The sequence below is a fragment of the Hypanus sabinus genome, chromosome 15, assembly GCF_030144855.1.
Source record: "Hypanus sabinus isolate sHypSab1 chromosome 15, sHypSab1.hap1, whole genome shotgun sequence".
In the NCBI taxonomy this organism is placed as follows: Eukaryota; Metazoa; Chordata; class Chondrichthyes; order Myliobatiformes; family Dasyatidae; genus Hypanus; species Hypanus sabinus.
In genome coordinates, this window is record NC_082720.1 from 58,135,419 (window position 1) to 58,156,946 (window position 21,528).

A 21,528-nucleotide genomic window follows, 5' to 3' on the forward strand; every position below is an offset into this window, starting at 1 on the left:
CGTCAGGAGCATCTGTCCCACCTCCGTCAACTCTGCGCCCAACTGAGTGAGTACGGTCTTACAATCAACCCCGCCAAATGCCAGTTCGGACTCGATACCATTGACTTCCTGGGCCTCAGGATTACTAAAGACGGGGCAACCCCTCTGCCCGCTAAGGTAGATGCGGTCCGCCACTTAACCCGACCCACCACGATCAAAGGCCTTCAGGAATTCATAGGTATGGTCAATTTCTACCGCCGCTTCCTCCCTTCAGCTGCCCGGATCATGCGCCCCCTGTTCGCCCTGATGTCGGGTCCGAGCAAGGACATTACCTGGGACGAGGAGTCCGCCGCCGCTTTCATTCAAACGAAGGAAGCTTTGGCGAACGCCGCAATGCTAGTACATCCCAGAATGGACGCCCCTACCGCCCTCACAGTGGACGCATCTAACACGGCAGTCGGTGGGGTGCTGGAGCAATTCATCGCAGGTCGCTGGCAACCCCTGGCGTTTTTCAGCAAACACCTGAGGCCACCCGAGCTCAAGTACAGTGCTTTCGACCGGGAACTGTTGGCGCTCTACCTGGCAATCCGGCATTTCAGGTACTTCCTAGAAGGTCGGCCCTTCACCACGTTCATGGACCACAAACCGCTTACCTTTGCGTTTATGAAAGCGTCCGACCCCTGGTCGTCCAGCCAGCAACGCCACCTGTCCTACATCTCTGAATACACGACGGATGTCCGGCACGTTTCGGTAAGGACAATGTCGTGGCGGATGCGCTCTCTCGCCCTACCGTTCATGCCCTTTCCCAAGGGGTAGACTTTGAGGCACTGGCAGAGGCGCAGCAGGCGGATGAGGAGATTCCGAGTTAGAGAACTGCAGTCTCCGGTTTGCAACTCCAGGACCTCCCCGTGGGCCCGGGTGAGAGGATCCTACTCTGTGACGTCGCCACCGGCCAGCCCCGTCCCGTCGTCCCGACAGCCTGGCGGCGCCGTGTTTTCGACTCCATTCATAACTTGGTGCATCCGGATGGTTTCCAGCAGGTTCGTTTGGCACGGACTCCGCAAACAGGTCAGTGAATGGGCCAAAACGTGCATGCACTGCCAGACGGCCAAGGTGCAGCGGCACACCAAAGCCCCACCGCAGCAGTTCCATCCCGCCCACCGGCGTTTTGACCACATTCATGTGGATATCGTGGGCCCCCTGCCAGTGTCGCGCAGAGCGCGGCACCTCCTGACTATCGTGGACTGGTTCACAAGATGGCCAGAGGCGGTCCCGCTCACCGACACCACCTCCGAATCTTGCGCCCGAGCCCTGATCGCCACCTGGATATCTCGCTTTGGTGTACCGGCCCACATTATCTCCGACAGAGGCACCCAGTTCACCTCCAGCCTGTGGTCAGCTATGGCCAGCCTTTTGGGGACTCAGCTGCACCACACCACTGCCTACCACCCACAGTCGAACGGGCTAGTGGAGCGTTTCCACCGTCACCTGAAGTCGGCCCGCATGGCCCGCCTGCGAGGAGCCAACTGGGCGGACGAGCTTCCCTGGGTCCTACTCGGCATCCACACAGCGCCCAAGGACGACCTGCACGCCTCGTCGGCCGAGTTGGTATACGGCGCGCCCCTGGTCGTCCCCGGGGAGTTCCTACCAGCCCCACGGGGGTAAGAGGAAGATCCCGCAGCAGTCCTGGGCAGACTACGCGAGAAGCTCGGTAACCTGGCCCCCATACCCACTTCACAGCATGGGCGGCACCCGACCTGCGTACCCAAAGACCTACAGAACTGTAAGTTTGTGTTTGTACGAAGGGGCGGACATCGGCCACCGCTGCAGCGGCCATATGAGGGGCCGTTTATGGTGCTCCAGAACAACGGGTCCACGTTCGTGCTGGATGTTGGGGGGGAAAGAGGAGGTTTTAACGGTGGAGCGCCTCAAACCGGCCCACGTGGACCTGGCGCAACCGGCCGAGTTTCCGGCACCTCGGCGCAGAGGCCAACCTCCCAAGCAGGTTCTGGCCCAGACTGTGGACATTGGGGGGTGTATCGCCGGTTCTGGGGGGGGGGGGGGGGGGGTTATGTGGCGACCCATTTCCTGGCACATCCGAACCAGCTCACAATTAGATAGCCTAAGGGGGTTTGCGAGCACAGAGCTTTGGAGCCTCTGCGCCATGGGGGGCAGATTGAGGGAGGCTTAAAAGTGAGGCTGAGGAGTTCGAATAAAGTTTTTTCCTTCGACTGCAGTTACCGACTCTGTGTCGTAATTTTAGCGCTGCGTGTAGCACACCGCTACAATACCACAAATAAATAACAAACAATAAGGTGCACTAATAACACAAGTCACAAAGTTAGCAGCATATGCTAATAGTGCTTCTTCATTTGTGATGAGATGTGGGTGATGTCAGAGCATTCAGTCGTCTTATGGCCTGGGGGAAGAAGCCGTTTCCCATCCCAACAGCTTTGTTCTAATGCTACAATGCCTCCTGCCTGATGGTAGAGGGTCAAAGAGATTACTGGATGGGTGGAAGGGATCATTGACAATTCTAAGGAATCTGCATATGAGGTGCTCCTGATAAATATCTCCAATGGGTGGAAGAGAGACCCCGATGACCCTCTCAGCAGTCCTCACAATCCTTTGTAGGGTTTTGCAGTCAGATTCAATTCCTGTACCAGACTGTGATGTATTCTCAATTGTGCTCCTATAAAAATTGTTTGGGGCAACCTCACTCACCTCCTGTGATTTCTTGGTTAACAAGGTGGTATTGAGGGACCAGGTGAGATTGTCTGTTATGTGCACTCCTGGAAACCATCCTCCTAACAGATTCCATGGAGTAGGCATTGAAATGTAGTGAGGAATGGTCAGCCTGCACCTTTCTAACGTCCACAATCAGCTCTTTAATCTTGCCCACACTGACTCAATTTGTCATGCTCGCACCATTCTACCAGCTGCTTGACCTCCTCTTTGTAGGTTCTTATCATCTTTGTTGAGGCCACTGTTGTGCCATCAGCAAACCTGGTTTGGATTTGATCTAGCAGTACAGTCATGGATGGATCAGCAGCAGGCTGAGCACTCCACCCTGGGGCAGCAGTGTTCAGCAGGATGGACCTAGAGATGTCACTGTCAACACAGACTGACTGCGGTCTTTCTGTCATCAAGTCCAAGATCTTGTTAAGATAGAGGTATGGAGACACAGTGAGCTGAAGTTGATAAACAGTACGAGGCACCATTTTCCATGTCAGACAGGACAGAGTGGAATACAGTATATAGCATCAGTGGATCGATTTGAGCAACAAGCAAGCTGGAAAGGGTCTAATTTGGCATGAAGATGGGATTTAATGCAATGCACAAGCAGCTACTCAAAGCACATCATTATTGTTGAGGTCAGTGCCAGTTAAGACAGGTTACTGTTGCCCTTTTGGGCACCAGATTGATGGTGGCTGCCTTGTAGCCTGTGTTCCAGAGAGATGTTGAAGATGTTTGTTAGAACCTTTGTTAGCTAGGCTGCAGAGTCCCTCACTGCCTGAGCAGGTATGTTATCGGGCTCTGCAGCTTTATGTGGGTTGACCCTGACTTGGGTATATCTCACCTCAGCTGTGGCCAGATTGATTGCTCCTTGGGGGGAGGGGGCGTGGCTTTCCTCGCTGGCACATTGTTCAGAGCATCAATCCATGTGAAAAAAAACATTCAGCCCATGAGGATGCGAGCCGTCTCTGTCATTGATGTGCAGGGCAGATTTATAACAGATATGGTCTGAACACCCTGCAACATGTGCTCCATGTCTCTGGTGATACAATAACAGCTGTATATTCTCGGTGAACACTCATGCCTTGCCTTCCTGACGGCGCAACAAAGCACAGCTCTCGCTGACTAGAGAAGTGTCTTTCTTATCCCCCAATTTGAATGCTGCATCCGAATCTCTCAATATGCCCAAACCTCTGCTGACAAGCCTGACTTCTGATTTGCCCTTACTCACAGTTGATGCATTTAATAACAGTGATGTCCTTCGAAGCACTTCTCTATACAGAGAATCACTGATCCCGCATATTCGTCAATAATAAATATGATACTCGGAGGTAGCCACCTCCCTGAACATGTTCCAGTCCACATTTTCAAAACAGTCCTGCAACCCTAAGGTTGGCCCTTCTGGCCAGGTTTTTCATTTTCCTTTGAACTGGTTTGACTTGTTTAATCAGTGTTTGCATGCAGGAATTTGCATAACAGATAAATAGAATCAGGTTTGATATCACAGACATATGTCATGAAATTTGTTGTCTTTCTAGCAGCAGTATATGGCAATACATGATAAATATAGAAAAAATTAATTATTTGTAAAAATATAAAAATTAAATTAAATACATAGTGAAAAATAGAATTTTTTTTTTAAAGTAGTGAGATCACATTCATGGGTTCAATGTCCATTCAGAAATCAGAGGGGAAGATGATATTTCTGAATTAATGAGTGTGTGCCTTCCTGATGGTAACAATGAGAATAGGGCATGTCTAGGGAGATGGGGGTCCTTAATGATGGATGCTACCTTTTTTGAGGCATCGCTCCTTGACGATACCCTACATAATACCTTCAGCTTGTACAGGACAGCGAGGATATAATTGATCAAAGTTACAGGGAAGTAGTCACCCCAAAGCTGCAGGAAATGAGTAGCTGGGTGATTGTCAGGAGAAATGAAAATAGACAGTTAGAACAGAGCACCCTTGTGGCCATTCCCCTCTAAAACAAATATACCCCTTTGGATACTTCTGTGGGGAATGACCTCCCAGAAGAATGCCACGGCAACTGGGTTACAGACACTGAGCATGGGTCTGTGGTGCAGAAGGGAAAGAGAGAAGAAAGGAGTGGTAGTGAAAGGGGATCTGATAGTGAGAGGAACAGACAGGAGATTCTGTGGATACAAATGGGGCACCTGGACAGTATGTTGCCTCCCAGGTGCCAGGGTCAGGGATATCTCAGATTACGTCCACACATTTTGGAGGGAGGGGGAGCAGCCAGATGTCTTGGTACATATTGGTACCAATGACATAGAAAGAAAAGACAATGAGGTCCTGAAAAGAGAATTTAGAGAGCTAAGCAGAAAGCTGAGAAGTAGGACCTAATGGGTAGTAATTTCTGGATCGCTGCCTGTGCCACACACTAGTGAGGGTAGAAACAGGATGATTGCGCAGATAAATGCATGGTTGAGAAGCTGGAGCAGGGGGCAGGGTCTCTTCTTGGGGAGGTATGACCTGTTCAAAAATAATGGGTTGGACCTGAACCTGAGAGGGAACGATATTCTTGGAGGCAGGTTTGGTAGAGCTGTTGGGAATTGGACATGGCATCAAAGGTTCAAACAAAGCTAGACGATGGCACAGCCAGTTAGGGTGCTCTCTACGATACACCTGCAGAAATTTGCAAACGTCTTCGGTGACATATCGAATCTCCTTAAACTCTGAATGAAATATGTCTGCTGCCATGCCTTCTATGCAGCTGCATCAACAGACTGGGCCTAAGATGGATCCTCAGTGATCTTCACACCCAGCTCACTCTTTCCACTTCTGATCCCTCTATGACTGATGTGTGTTCCCTCATGTTATCCTTTCTTAAGTCCACAGTCAGTCTATGGACTTACTGGCACTGAGTGCAAGGTTGCTGCTGCAACATCGCTCAATTAGCTAATACAGCTTGCTCCTGTACGTCCTTTCATCACCATCTGAGATGCTGCCAACAATAGCTGTGTCACCAGCAAATATATAGATGGCATTTGAACAGTGTCTATCTGCACAGAAAGGCGATCTCCATTAAGGACCCCCATCACTCATTGCATTCCTCTTCTCATTGTTACCATCGGGAAGTAGGTACAAAAGACTAAAACCTACAGTAGAGCAAAGGACCCTGCAGAAAATCCTGGGAATTCTAGACAATGTTTCTCACCCTCTCCATTCCACCTTGTCTGAACAGCGGAGTACTTTTAGTAATAGACTAAGACAATTGCATTGCTCCAAAGAGCGCTATATGAAGTCATCCTTACTCTCGACCTTTAGGAGTCAACCTATAGCCAGGGAAGCCATTATCCTTTTCTGTTCAACTGTTTGCGGTAACTTGTTTTTTATTCTTTCTTAATTCTCTACTAATATTTGTATATCTATGCACTTGTAATTTCCTCTGGTATCTATCTATCAATCTACTCAGCGATTCAGGAATAGGTTTTTCCCCTCTACCATACAATTTCTAAATGGACATCAAACCCTTATTTTTATATATATATATTATTTCTGGTTTTGCACTATTTTAAATCTAAATAATGCACATATACTTACTGTATTTGATTTACTTATTTATTTTTCTTTCTATATTATCATTGTACTGCTGCTGCTAACTTAATAAATTTCATAACACATGTCAGTGATAATAAATCTGATCCTGATTCTGACAGTCATGGGTGTCGAGACAGTAGAGCAGTGGGCTTATCACACATCCCTGAGGTGTGCTAATATCCATCGTCAAGGTGGTGATGCTTTTTCCAATCTGCACAGATTGTGGCCTTCAGGTTATGAACTCAAGGTTCCAGTTGTAGAGGGAGGTACAGAGGCCTAGTTTTGGAGCTTTTCAATTAGAACTGATTGTATCATGAGCCGTAGTCAATAAACAGCACCCTAACTTAGGTGTTGTCCAGGTGATCCAAGGCCACGTAAAGAGCCAATGTGATCATATCTGCCACAGACCTATTGTGGGGATAGGCAAATTGCTGTGGGTCCAGGTCCTTGCTGAGACAGCAGTTAATTCTAGCCATAACCAACTTCTCAAAGCACTTCATCACTGTAGATATGAGTGCTACTAGACAATAGTCATTGAGGAATCTCACAATGCTCTTCTTGGGCACTGGTATCATTATTGGCCTTTTGAAGCAAGTGGGAACTTCCAACTGTAGCAACGAGTGACTGAAAATGTCTTTGAACATACCTGCCAGTTGGTTGGCACAAGTTTGCAGAGTCCTACCAGGTACTCCATTGCAGCCAGTCACCTTGCAAGCGTTCACCCTCTTAAAACACAGTCTGACGTCAGACGCCAAGACAGATCACAGGGTCACTGGGTGCTGCAGGAATCCTCATAGCTGTAGTTTTATTCTCCCTTTCAAAGCGTGCAAAAAATTTGTTGAGCTCATCTGAGAGTGAAGCATCGTTGCCACTCATATTAGATTTCAATGTTAGGAAGCAATGGCCTGCAAACCTGCCAGACGTGCATCCAATTCCACTTCTAACCTTGTCAAAATGTTCCTTTACTCTTGAAATAGTTCTTCATAAGTTTTAGGTGGTTTTCTTGCATAGTCTTGGGTTGCCAGACTTGATTGCCACAGATCTACCCCTCAGCAGACTACACACCTGTTGGTTCATACACTGCTTTTGATTTGGATATGTGCAGTATCTTCTCATAGGCACACACTCATCCACACTGGTTCTAATGAAGTTATTAACAACAATGGCATATTCATTTGCACTTGAACATGAATCCCTGATTCAAAGCAGTCCTGTAAGCGCTCCTGCCCCTCCCTTGTCCATACCTTTTTGGTCTTCACTACTGGTACTGCCATCTTCAGCCCCTGCTTGGACTCAGAGAGTAGAAGTACAGCTAGGTGATCAGACTTTCCAAAGTGTGAGTGTGGGATAGCACAGTAAGCATTTTTGATGGCAGCATAACAGTGCTCCAGTGTGTTGGTTCCTCTGGTACTGCAAGTGATTTGTTGGTAATAATTATTTAAAGACTTTTTCGTGCTGGCCTGATTAAAATCCCCCAAAATGATGGGGAAGGCATCAGGATGCAGTGTTTCAGGTCTCTTTATTACTTCACTTGGTTCATTTAGAGCCAGCCTGAGGTAGTATGTATACCACTACCAAGATGACGACTGAAATCTCCCATGGCAGATAAAATGGTGTCAAGATATTCCAGATTGGGTGAGCAGGACTGGAGCAGCAACCACAATGTTTGTACACCACAGGTAGTTGATCATAAAACTTACTCCACCTCCAGTACTTACTCAGCAGTGAAGAGATCGAGCTGTATCGCTGCGTCCAGAATGGCGGGAGATATCCAAGACTCCGTGAAACAAAGAACACAACAGGTCCTAATATCCTTCTGGTACAGAACTCTGAGACCTTCTATTTTATTTGCCTTAGACTGTGCATTTGCCAACAAGATGCTCGGTATTAGGAGTCAAGAGACACGCTTTCTTAGATGAACTTTTAAACTAGAGCGTCATCCTCTCTTACACTTACTTAAAGGGGAACTGCACCAGCAACTGCAGACCATTCAAGTTTCGATGACTCTTGCCTACCAAAAGACTTTTTAAATCACTGTAAAATGATGTTATTAACTGTACAGCCCATAAATGTTGCTGTGGTTTTCAGCTGAAGCGTCTAAAATGGGAATATTTGATAGTTTCCATTGGAGCTGCTCACATGATTCGCCTTTCTCATGGTGCTCCAGACAGAGTATACATAGTAGGGGTAAGGAGCAGCTTTGTATACACAAGGGATGTTGATATAAACCAGAAAGGTACAGGAGCCTCGGGACTCACACAACCAGGTTCAGGAACAGTTATTACCCTCAACCAACAAGCTCTTGAACCAAAGGGGATAACTTCACTTGCCCCATCATTGAAAGGTACCACAACTTTTAAGGACTCTTTGCCTCATGTTCTTAATATTTATTGCTCATTTATTATTAATATTTCCTTCTTTCTGTATTTGCAGTTTGTTCTTTTTCACACTGGTTGAATGCCAGGGTTGATTCTTTTATGATCATTATTCTATGGATTTATGGAGTATGCCTGCAAGGAAATGAATCTCAGGGTTGTATATGGTGACATATACAATATGTACTTTGATAATAAATTCACTTTGAACTTTAATGCATTCGCACCTCTGGTAGCAAAGTCAACACAATAAAAGAATTTCAGCTGGTCTATTTTTAAGTTAGTATGGTTCAATTCATCAGCAACAATAAAGAAACCTTTGGGTGTGTGGTTCACAGAACATTGATAGCCATAGAGCTCATACAGCCATCACCAACGTTAACACAGGGGGTACGTATAGAGCCACAATCACAATGGCAGTGAACTCCCTTGGTAAACAGAAGGCCTTGCACTTTACTGTTAAAAACTCTACCAGAGGCAAACAGTGGGTCATCATGCTTGAAGCATTCACACACTAGGTCTTCTTAATGTAGATACATACACTTTCTCTGTGGGTCTTGCCAGAGGTGATGGAATTTCTATCTGCCCAAAGAGTTAAAACCCTCCAGTGAATGACTGCTTCGTAGGTGGTATCTTGGAGCCATGCTTCTGACAAGATGAGGCACAGCAATCCTTCATCTCATGTTGATTCAGAAATAGTTGCTGATGCAGGTATGCAGTTTATTTTCTATCGAACATTTGAAAGCAGAATCAACAGGAGAGCTAGCCTGCAGGGTTTTACCTTCAATCTCATACGAAAACCAGTTTCAACTTCCTCGCTCATTGCTTTCGATGCCGTTTTCCCTGGGTAGTTGTAACAGATTTCAACACAATACGCAATAAGCTAGTGCTATGTTGTTCTTGTGCTACTGAGCAACTTGCTAGCGAGGAAGACTTGCAGTACTTTGTAATTTTAATAACCAGCAATATCTTGTGATTATCAGAAAGGCATGAAGGGCTAACAACTACAGCATTATTTGGAGCAGGAGTGGCCATTGTAACTGGACATACTGCCATCTTCTCCTCTAGCCAAACTTTATCTGTGAAGCTCTCCCTAACTTTTCTACAAGGCCAACTATTGCTCAATCAGTGACCTCATGTGATTCTGTTCATAAGTTGCCTTGAGCTTTGTAAATAGCAGAACCAACGCATAACTTTACACAGAATATGCAACACAAAAATACTCCACTTAACCTAAATGGCCTATAGCACTTGCTTTACATGAGCACTCCCTACCCTACCACCACTCCTACAAGTTTTATCTATCTGGCAGCAACGATTTTCATTCTTTTTTCTTCAATGTGCTGACCATCTGCAACTTAAACAATGATAGTGGGGTTTCTACTTTGCTATCATTCAAAGCAATTCTCACAGACCACATCTATACAATAAAGTCAGTAACTCTCACAAGTTATAATCAAACAGTACAGATGTTTACAAACCCTGTAGTAAAGCCCAATTATAGACTGTTCTTCTATAACTATAAAAGGTTCAGCAGCTCACCTTTTCAACCACTGAATGACCTAGACATTTTAAATCATTTACTTCAAAGTGAGAAGTTGCAGCATTCTAGAACACTAAACTTGAGGCATAATTTTATTATAATACATATCCCCATTATCAATGTCCTACAATTCATGCTGAAGTTATCAGTTAGATAATGTACAATAATGACCAAAGTTCTGAGAATAAAAACAGATAATTTTTTTCAGCAGTTTCAGTGTTCATTTTTTACCTCTCTTATATCTGAATTTTTAAGAATCCTTTTTATTGTTCTTATTATTGGCTAGGTTACCTTCATATTTCATCTTTTAATACCTTACTGCTTTGCTGGTTGCCTTCTGCTGGTTTTTAAAAGCTTCCCAATTCTCTAGCTCCCAGTAATTTTTGCAATAGTGTATGTCTTACTTTGCTTTTGTGCTGTCTTTGACTTCCCACATCAGCTGGAGTTGCCTCATCCTCTACTTAGAATGCTTTTTCTCCATTGGGATGAAATAATACTGACTGTTATGATTCATTCTTATAAAGCCCAAAGAATCCCCCAACCTGCCTCACTCATAGTCATACCCTCTTGCCCAAGATCACAAACTGAGTTCAAAGCAGTTAATCTAATAGGAGCAACTACTTCCTGAAGCACAGCGTTCAGATAATTCTCACTCTCCCTGATATATCACAGTGTTTAATGCACCAGTGAAAGATAAAATTTAGGTAACGAGCTTTTCCATTACTACTTAAGATATCAACATGATAATACCAGTAGCAGGGTCCCAACATTTTATACATTTGCTGTAAGTTTCCATGGTTTGGACATTACATCATGGTTAAATCTATTTAATATTGAACTGTACAAGGCTGAAGAATGAAGTACCTACCAACATCTGCTCAAACAGATCCAGGACCTCATTATCAGTGACTCCCATCAGAACAGAGGACTGAGTTTCATAACTTGGGATTGATGAGTGTCTTGTGTGAACATTAGGCTTCTCTTTATCCTTCTTTCGTATACTAGTGAACCGTTCAAGCTGCAAGACAAGGTTGGAAAGAGTTCAGTGGATTATATTCTCCCTCTTACCCTTTACACAAGTACATCTGAACTTACATACATATGTGTATGATTTCCTATGTCTTCATTAACCATTAAACCATAAGACAGATTTAAGACTAAGGTAAGGTAGATGATGTCGTGCTGGTAAAGATTGGCAGGGATGACGTTGTGTGCATCACTGAGTCGTGGCTGAAAGATCACTGTTGAGAGCTGAACATTGAAGAAAACACATTGTATCAAAAAGACAGGCAAGTAGGCAAATGGAGCAGAATGGCACTGTTTGTAAAAATGAAATCAAATACTTCCAAAGAGATCATATAGAATTGGAAGATGTAGAACCCTTGTGAGTAGAGTTAAGAAACTGAAAGGGTAAAAAGACCCTGATGAAAGTTGTATACAGGTCTCCAAACAGTAGTCAGGATGTGGGATATAGATTACAACAAGCGGTAGAAAGGTATATAAGGGCAATGGTTAGGATGGTCATGGAGAATTACAATAAGCAGGTAGATTGGAAAATCAGGTTGGTGCTGGATCTCAAGAGAGGGAATTTGTAGAATGCCTATAAGTTGGCTTTTCAGAGCAGCTTATAGTTGAGCTCACTAGGGGGAAAGACGATTCTAGATCGGGTTTGTATAATGAACCAGATTTGATTAGGGAGATAAGGTAAAGGAAGCTATCAGAGGTTGTGGTCATAATATGATAGAATTTACCCATAAGTTTGAAAGGATGAAGATAAAGTCAGATGTATCAGTATTATAGTGGAGTAAAAGGAATCATTAGGGACAAACTGACCAAAGTTGATTGGAAGGTAACAATAGCAGGGATGACAGCAGAACAACAACAGCTGGACTTTCTAGGGGCAATTCAGAAGGCACAGGATAGATATGTTCCAAAGATGAAGCTGCTGCACATGAGACTGCTTAACAAAATAAGAGCCCGTGGTATTACAGGAAAGATACTAGCATGGACAGAAGATTGGCTGACTGGCAGGAGGCAGAGTTAGAATGGGGGGGAGGGGAGGTTCTGGTTGGCTGCCGTGGACTAGTGGTGTTCTGCAGGAGTTGGTATTGGGAACACATTTCTTTCATATTACATAACAAATTGGATGGTTTTATGGTCAAGTTTGCAGACGATACAAAGGTAGATGGAGGGGCAGGTAATGTTGAAGAAGCAGGGAGTCTCCAGAAGGAGTCTCCACAAGTGGTAGATGAAAAATATAATGTAGGGATGTGCATGGCCATGCACTTTGGTAGGAGGAGTAAAAGCATGGACTATTTCCTAGACAGGTAGAAAATTCAAATAGCAGAGGTGCAAAGGGACTTGAGAGGATTCCCTTGCAGGTTGAGCCGATAGTAAGGTGGTAAGGCAGACAAATGCATTCATTTCAAGAGGACTAAAGTACAAGAGAAAGGATGTAATGCTGAGGCTTTATAAGGCAATGGTCAGACCACACAGTATCACAATTCCTCTCTAAAAACCTTGTGAGCAGTTTTCGGCCCCTTATCTAAGAAAAGATGTGTTTTCATTGGAGAGGGCCAGAGGAGGCTCACGAGAATGTTTCCAGGAATGAAAGTGTTTGAGGAGTGTTTGATGGCTGTGGGTCTGTACTCACTGGACTTTAGAAGAATGAGGGGGGAATCTCATTAAGGAGATCCCCTCATCACGTGGAGATGATGTTTCCTACAGTGGATGAGTCTAGGTCCAAAGAGCATAGCCTCAGAATAGAGGCATGTCCATTTAGAGATATGAAGAAATTTCTTAGCCAAAGTGTGATAAACCTGAGGAAATCATTACCATGGATGGCTGTGGAGGCCAAGCCACTGAGTATATTTAAAGCAGAAGTTGATAGGTTTGTGAGAAGCCAGGGAGTCAAAGGTTATGGGGGAAAGGCCAGAGATAGGAGTTAAGAGGGATAAAAAATCAACAATGATAGAATAGCAGAGCAGACACGACGGGTCGAATGGCTTAATGTTGCTCCTATGTTATATGGTCTCTCATGGTCTTATAAAAGTGACACTGAGTTTTAAATCATACCAAGATTCATAAGGAAAAATTTAATGGATGATTTGCCTGATCTGTCCAATATTCTCTTGAGTTTACAAAAAAGGATGACCCAACATATTTAAAATAAACTGGGCTACTCTTAAGTAAAGATTAGCAAGAATTCTTCCCAAGTCAAATAGGTATCAGAAACCAGCAGCATCTTTATGTAGTGAATGTAGGTCAACTGAGATGCAAGAAAGAAAGAGGTATGGGAAAGGCAAGGTCTGAAAGAGAAAGGAAATTTCAGTAAATCTGGGTCAAATTAACTGAATTAGGGAACAACCTATAAAATTGGCAGATAAGACAAGAGGGCTGAATGGTGTCCTTCATCACTCTGGCTCTATACTGTTGATAAAAATCACAGCAATTTTACATTCACTTCAATATTTGATTCCAGTGCATGAGTTTTCAGCAAACTGACTTCCCCATTTTAAGCTCTCAACCAGCTTCCTTATCAAGGATGCTTCTCACCTAAAAGCAGCTTTTTTTTAACCACTCACTTCTCAACATCTATCCCATCACAGTCCTTCAACTAATTATCATTGTATAACCAATCCACCCTTCCCCTCTTGTTGTCCTCACTTTCATAACACAAGGCATAGAAGCAGAATTAGGCCATTCAGCCTATCAACTCTGCTCCACCATTCCATCATGGCTGATTTATTATCCCTCTCAATCCCATTCTCCTGCCTACTCCCTTTAACCTTTGACTTCCTGACTAATCAAGAACTTATCAACCTCTGTTTCAAATATACCCAGTGACTTAACCTCCATAGCAGTCTCTGGCAATGAATTCCACAGATTCACCACCCTCTTGCAAAAGAAATTCCTCCTCACCTCATTTCTAAATGAAGGTCCCCTAATTCTGAGACTGTGTCCTCTAGTCCTAGACTCCCCCGCTATAGGAAACATGTTCTCCACGTCCATTCTATCTAGGCCTTTCTACATTCAATAGGTTTCAGTAAGCTAACCCCTCATTCTTCAGAACTCCAGTGAGGCCCAGAGCCTTCAAACACCCCTCATATGTTAACTTATTAATTCTTGTGTACCTCTTCTGGACTCTCTCCAATGCTAGTACATCTTAGATAAGAGACCCAAAACTGCTCACAATATTCCAAGTGTGATCTGACCAATGCCTGATAAAGCCTCTGCATTACATCCTTGCACTTATACTCTAGTCCTCTCAAAATGTATGCTAACATTGCAATTGCCTTCCTTACCAACAACTCAACCCGCAAGTTTATCTTCAGGATAATCAAGCATGAGGACTCCTAAGTCCCTTTGCATCTCTGACTTCTGAATTTTCTCTCTGTTTAGAAAATAGTATACATCTTTATTTCTTCTGGAAAAGAGCATAACCATACACAAGTACTCTGCACAAGTCCTTCTGCAAACTTCCTGCTTCCTCAATTCTACCTGGCCCATAACCTATCTTTGTATCATCTAAAAACTTGGCTGTGAAGTCATCAATTCCATTATCCTTTTAAGTTGAAATAGTTAATTAAAATTGGTCTGAAAAGCTAGTATTGAGATAACAAAACTACCCTCAACCAATCTGGACTCTTTAAAGGGCCTTTAGTTTGGCTAACACATCATTCTGTCCAATTCATTTTGGCAATGGAGATAAATATTGACCTTGTCAGTATACATACGTTCAGGGAACAAATAAAAACCTGCATGCATAGTGAGGTGGACCAGTTCATATGAAAATAAAATAACATTTTTACTAACGAAAAGTGACTGAAAAGTTAATTGCCATTTGCACAAATGCTCCCTCACCTGCTGAGTGCTCTGAGCTGTTCATTTCAATTTACTGGGTATTTATAATCCAAAATCCATTACTAAGTAATAATGCTACAATTCACAGTAATGCACTTATGAATTCACAGTAGATCACAAAGTTGGAAAAGAAGGAATATAGAAAAATAAAAGCACAGGCCACTTACCTCATCAGGAATCAGCTTCTTAAATGTCTATAGATTGGAAGATAAAATAGAAAGAAAGAGATAAGTTTTTGTCCACCACCAAAGGAGAAATAAATCATCAGAAAACACCCAAGCAACAGCAAAGAAATAGACGCAAAAAGTTTTCAGCAGTTTTAATGTAGTCACACCTATCAACTATACAAAAGCAAGTCCAGGTCACACAAGGGTTTGATCCCAAACAGGTGTAAATGTGCAAAGCAGCTTTCCAATCTCGAAAATTCTTTTAAATTGGCTTAAGTGACTCATCTGTATCCATATACTTGCCTTGATTACTTATTATTTCATACCCTTGGTCAGTACAGACCAACCATCTCACATTTTATTAACTGATATAACAGAATCTGCTTTTAGTGAGTACCAATTTTCAATTAAACTTTGTGCAAAGTAGCACTTCGTTGTTAAAGGACTTGACTGACTTACCCCACACTTGTCACCAAGTTTCTACCTCCCCATTACTTAAACTTAAATCATTTTTTTTTATACTCTACGTTCCAAGAAATATAGCTCAGATGGTATACTCTCAGAAATTTCCATGGCCAGAATCCTGGTCATATTTTGGAGAATACACTTACTCTAAATATGACCTTCCTGAGGTGCAGTGGCCAAGAAAGTGCACAGTAGTGAAGTGGTCCATGCACAGCATAATTTTCTCCCTTCAATATCCCAGTCTTCCAATCACAAAAGTAAACTTTGCTTCAGTTTGTCTGATACTCTTCTGTACTTTGAGATCTTGTTGCAATAGCTAAATCTCTATAAACTTCCCCTGCTCCTACATTTTTTAGCATCATCTGTACTTTCCTCACCAAATGTAGGTAAACCACATAGACCTACCTACAGTTTCACTCACTCCTTTCATCAAAATGGCTTCAAACATTTTCCCTCCCTGTCTGCACAATTTCATGTTCTACAAATGTGTTATCTGTAAATTTGCATACATTTTAATTGTTTTTCCCAAGTTGTTAATAAATGGCAATTAATTGGGTCTCTGTAGCAGAACATTGACTGCACCACCACATATTTGGTAAATTTGTTCTTTATTGCCTCATGTACTGGAGTGCAGTAACAAGCTCATCTTATATACTGTTCATGCAGAGCAACACATTACACAACACACTGGGGTAGTGCAAAGAAAAAAAGTAAAATAACAGTACAGAATAAATTATTACAGTGATGACCACATGAAAATGCCATCTTCTTATTTTGCTTCTCTCTCCCTTCACTTACTAGGCCTCTATTAGATTCTGCTTTTCAATTCTTTGTTCTATTAACACTTAATATAATTACCATGAAGCAACAAGTTTTGTGCCTCTTCCCTGACTTCTGAAAGAACCTGGGGTTAAAAAGATTGGAATCCAACAATTGTTTCAGCTTTGTCAGCTATCCATTCTCACACCCCATATCAATGTATCTCTTCAATCCCATACGCATGATTGCAAGCCAATAAACTTCAGTGAAGTTTATAAAAAATGCAGCTGCCAATGTGCTGTCCATCAACCTATTCAAAAAATTTCATTAGCCCTGTTATACATGATTTATCTTTTACAAAAATCACACAGGCTCTATTTACCTCCAGGTTCCCCAAATGTTTTGCTACACTGTGTTTAATAGATTGAAAACCGAATTCACTCTTACGCAAAAATGTGAGCACCATTGCATTTAAATATTAAAAACATTTCTCAAGTCAATCATTATATTTTACTTAATTACAACACTGATTAATAAACAAATTAACTATAAAACTAGTGGAGAGCTCATTCATTTTGGGGGGGCATTACAGAAAACCTTAGGCACACAGATGATAGAAAAATGGAAGGACTGTGTAGGAGGTTGATTGATAATACAATAGGGTAAACGGTTGGTGCAACATCTTGGGCCGAAGGGCCTGCACAGTGCTGTAATGTCTTGTGTTCTATATCTGCTGAAGTTCAGGACAGCTTCCACCAGGGGGTAGTGATGCGCTTTGAGATGCATGAAAGCTTCCTAAAAGTATTTCACGATTTTATTTATAATATATGTACTTACAAAAATGCATTTCCCCTCTACTACCTGGAAAACACTGTTACCACAACCTCATCTCTCCAAGTGTATTACAGCACACTTTGCTATGGTTCAGTGGCTGTAAATAGCTCCATATTTATTATGAAAAGGAAAGCTACTGAACCATATCAACAGACACAATTTTGTTCCCGAACTTGTGCAATTTTCATTACAAAGTCAGCTGACTTCACTACTTTTTGATTCTGGGCCACTTTTCCCATCCTGAATCAGCAAAGTTGCAGCTTATTTAATTCTTGAACTTGCCAGGTAGACTGCATTGAGCTAAATTTCATGCCCTCTACTTGTCAGGTCAGCTTTGTGGGCATTCAGAATTTGCACCAGAAGCGTAGCAACTATTACCAGCTGTCCAGCACAATTCTCACAGATTTGATGTGATGCAAATAACACATTTCACTGAATGTTTCAATGCCTATGTGACAAATAAAGCTAATCCCTTCTCTCCTTAAAACACGTTCTATTCTGCCTGATCTGCTTTCAATGTCTGACGTGGTCTGTACAAATGCCCTTATGCATTTTCTTATCTTGGCAGGTTGGTGGTAGTGAAAGGGAACTGTGTAGAAAATAACAAGGACAGAACTTGAATCTGCAAGAATAAACTGATAACAGAAAGCAAATGTGTGTAAGAACATGAGAATGGAATACCCAAAGTTTTATAGATGCGCAGTGGAGAGTATTTGGACCGGTTGCATCACAGCCTGGTATGGAAAGTTCAGTGTTCATAAATGGAAACACCTCCAAAAAGTAGTGGATACAGCCCAGTCCATCGCAGGAAAAGCCCTCCTCCAAAATAGATGAAGCCAGATGGGTAGGAAAGGTAAAGAGCTGGAGAAGGATGAATCTGATAGGAGAGGAAAGAGGAGAGACGCTAAGCTACTTTTCCATCGCCTGAACTCTGGTTCCAATGACCCCAGACACCTTCAGACCATGAATTACACAGCAGAAAGTGGTAGCCAAGGTCCGTTCCAGCCTGGACCTTGGCTGCCACCTTCCTCGCTGCTGCTGAGCATTTTGTGTGTTGCTCTGGATTTCCAGCTCTGCAGACTCTCATGTTTAACCTCTTAACTATGTCTGGAATCTTTTATAAATTGAGTTGCTGACACATCATTGGCTAATTATTTGTATTAATGGGCAGGTATACAGATGTGCCTGATAAAGTAGACACTGAGTGTATCAAGAGCTCAAAGCAAAAAGAAACTTCTGGGTGTACTGCCAGATCTAGCATCTTTGCATACATCACTACAGATGTTGACTGAATACTGAATTTCTGCAGCAGTTTTGATTTTTACTCCAGATTCCACACCTGCAGTTTCTTTCAGAATCAGAATTGGGCTTATTATCACTGACATACAATACTGTGCAAAAGTCTTCGGCACATTTACACGATATAACTAGAGCGGCTAAGACTTTTGCACAGTACTGTAATAATTTAATGTATTGCACTGTACAGTTGCACAAAAAAAAAAACAAATTTCATGACAGATGTTAGTGATGATAAACCTGACTCTGATATGGGTCTCTGTTGTGGACTGATTGGGAAGGAAAAGGGAGAGGAAAGGGAGCAGGAAGCACCAGAGAGACATTCTGTAATGATCAACAAACTAATTGTTTGGAAACAAATAACCTTGCCTGCTGGCTCAGGGGCTGGTGTATCTTTAACTATCCCTGGCACACTTTCTCTGCCACCTACCCCACGCCCCTCCAGTAGCACTCCACTCTCACTATTCCTAAGAGCCTTTACTTCTGATGGATTTACAAACTCTCTCTCCACTCCACAATGACAAATACAGTCCTGTGTAAAAGTCTCTGGCACATATATAACATGCCTAAGACATTTGCATTGTATTGTAGGTCGTGAAATTTGTTCTTTTGTGGCAACAGTACAATACATGAAATATACATTACAATAAGAAATGTTTAAGAAATTTAATAAGTAAATGAGAGCAAAAATAGTGAAGTAATGTCAGTGGGTTGATTTTAAAAATTATTCAAAAATATGCTGACAGAGGGGAAGAAGCTGTTTCAAAAATGTTGAGTGTATATCTTCAGGCTCCTACACCTCCTCTCTGGTGGTAGTAATGAGGGGATTATGTCCAGGGTGGTGGGGATCCCTGAGACATCACCTTTTGAAGATATCCTCATTGGTGAAAAGGCTAGTAACGGAGCTGCTGAGTTCGGAACTCTCTGCAGCTGTATCCAACCCTGTGCAGTGGCCCCTTCGTACCTGACAGCGATATACAACCAGTTAGAATGCTCACCACAGCACCTCTGTAGAAATTTGCTAAATTGTTTGACATACACATCAAACAGCTAATGAAATATTGCCACTGGCATGACTTGCAATTACATCAACATCTTGTGCCCAGGCAGATCTTCAGAGATGAGGAGCAGTTTCAAGATCCTGGATGCCTACTGTTGACCCCTTAATGAGGACTGGTGTATCCAATAAAGAGCAGAGGATGGATTAAGACTACAAATTTCTAAATGTATAACATATGAACCAAGAGTGATAACGCAGTGGTTAAGAAACCTTGCTTTTCCAGAAAAAAAAGCTGCATGGAATGCTTCTGGCAGGCCTGGATAGAAAACCCAAATCTTTGGGGCTTTAAGGAGAGAGTGTATTTATGCAGAAACTGACTGGATTACTCTCACAGAGAACCATCACAGGCTTCATAAGTTGAATAGCAGCCTTCCACGGCAAGTGATAAAACTCTTGTGAAAGGTATACAAATTTGTTTTTTGCAAATAATAACATGCCAATTCATTTACCCTAGAGATTCCGCAGATGCTACCCAGAGCAACAGTGGAGAGCATTCTAACTGGTTGCATCACCATCTGGTATGCGGGGGGAAGGGGGAACTGCACAAAAGAGGCTGCACAAATTTGCAAACTCAGTTCCATCATGGACACCAGCTTCCCCAGTATCAAGGACATCTTCAAAGGGTGATACCTCTGAAACTGGACATTAGATTTCTGAACGGACAATGAACCCATGAACATTTCCTCATTTATTGTTTCTTTTTTTTTGCCTTCTTTTGCACTACTTAATTATACACACACACAAATTTGATGATATATTCCAGTGATGTAAAACCTGATTCTGGTTCACACAGAAAATGCTGAAAGGACTCAGCATGTCAGACATCATCTATGAAAAGGAAATTACAGTTGACGTTTAGCCAAGACACTTCATTAGCTCCTAAGGCTGCCTGACCTCCTGAGCTTCTCCAGTGGTTTGTGTGTGATGTCAATGCCTTTGCATTTTGGATTGTCAAAAATCAAGAATGACTTTCAGTGAAAGAGATGCCAATAACCACTTTAATTCCAATCCCCATTCCCATTTTGACATGTTGATCTATGGCCTACTCTACTGCCACAATGAGGCCACACTCAGTTGGCAGAGCAACACCTCATACCCTACATGGGTAGCCTCCAACCTGATGGCATGAACATCAATATCTCTAAATGTTGATAATCTTCCCTTCCCCTCTTCTTCACTCTCCCCACTCTGGCTCTGCTCTTACCCCTTGGTATCACGAATCACCTCCCCCGGTGCAGCTCCTCCTTCCCTTTCTCCCAGTCCAACCTCTTCTCCTATCAGATTCCTTCTTGTCCAGCACTTTTCCTTTTTATACCCATTACCTCACTGCTTCTTTCTTCATCCCTGCTCCCCCACTTACCCAGCTTCACCTATCACCTTTTATTTTGTACTCCCTCCACTCCACCAACCACCTTCTTATTCTGGCTTCTTTCCCCTTCCTTGCCAGTCATGATGAAGGGCCTTGGACCAAAACAACAACTGTTTTTTTTTTCATTTCCATAGATGCTGCCTGAACTGCTGAATTCCTCCAGCACTTTATGTATGGTGCTCTGGATTTCCAACTGAATCTCTGGTGCCAATAATTGAAGCTAGTTTAGAATTAAAACCTGTTCACTCATCTGAGGAATAATTACTGATGAGCTGGCTGAACAGAATTTATCATCGAGATGCTATTTGAGGGAGTGAGCAAACTGGGAAGCCAAGTCCAGTTAGGTTGATACTCATAGTAGGAAAACACAGAATATACTCAAGGAAGTGATGAGTTGTTAAGAGTGCCCAGACAGAGTCAGGTCAATTTAGATTAACAGTCACAGCTGCAAAACAAGGAACTGTAGACTCAGAACAGGATGCCAATAAATTTCTTCAGAAAGTAGTTAATCTTTCTCC

At 42.8% G+C, this 21,528-nt stretch overlaps 1 protein-coding gene across 1 annotated transcript in view; it reads right to left on the reverse strand.

Moving 5' to 3' along the window:
- LOC132405256 (protein diaphanous homolog 1-like) overlaps positions 1-21,528 on the reverse strand; it is a 247,335-nt gene that overhangs the window by 135,779 nt on the left and 90,028 nt on the right. Inside the window, exons 2-3 of the mRNA XM_059989940.1 lie at positions 15,228-15,254; positions 11,066-11,215 (exon numbers count right to left, since the gene is read on the reverse strand). Coding sequence (XP_059845923.1) covers positions 11,066-11,215; positions 15,228-15,254 — 177 coding nt within the window. The remainder of the gene's footprint in view (positions 1-11,065; positions 11,216-15,227; positions 15,255-21,528) is intronic.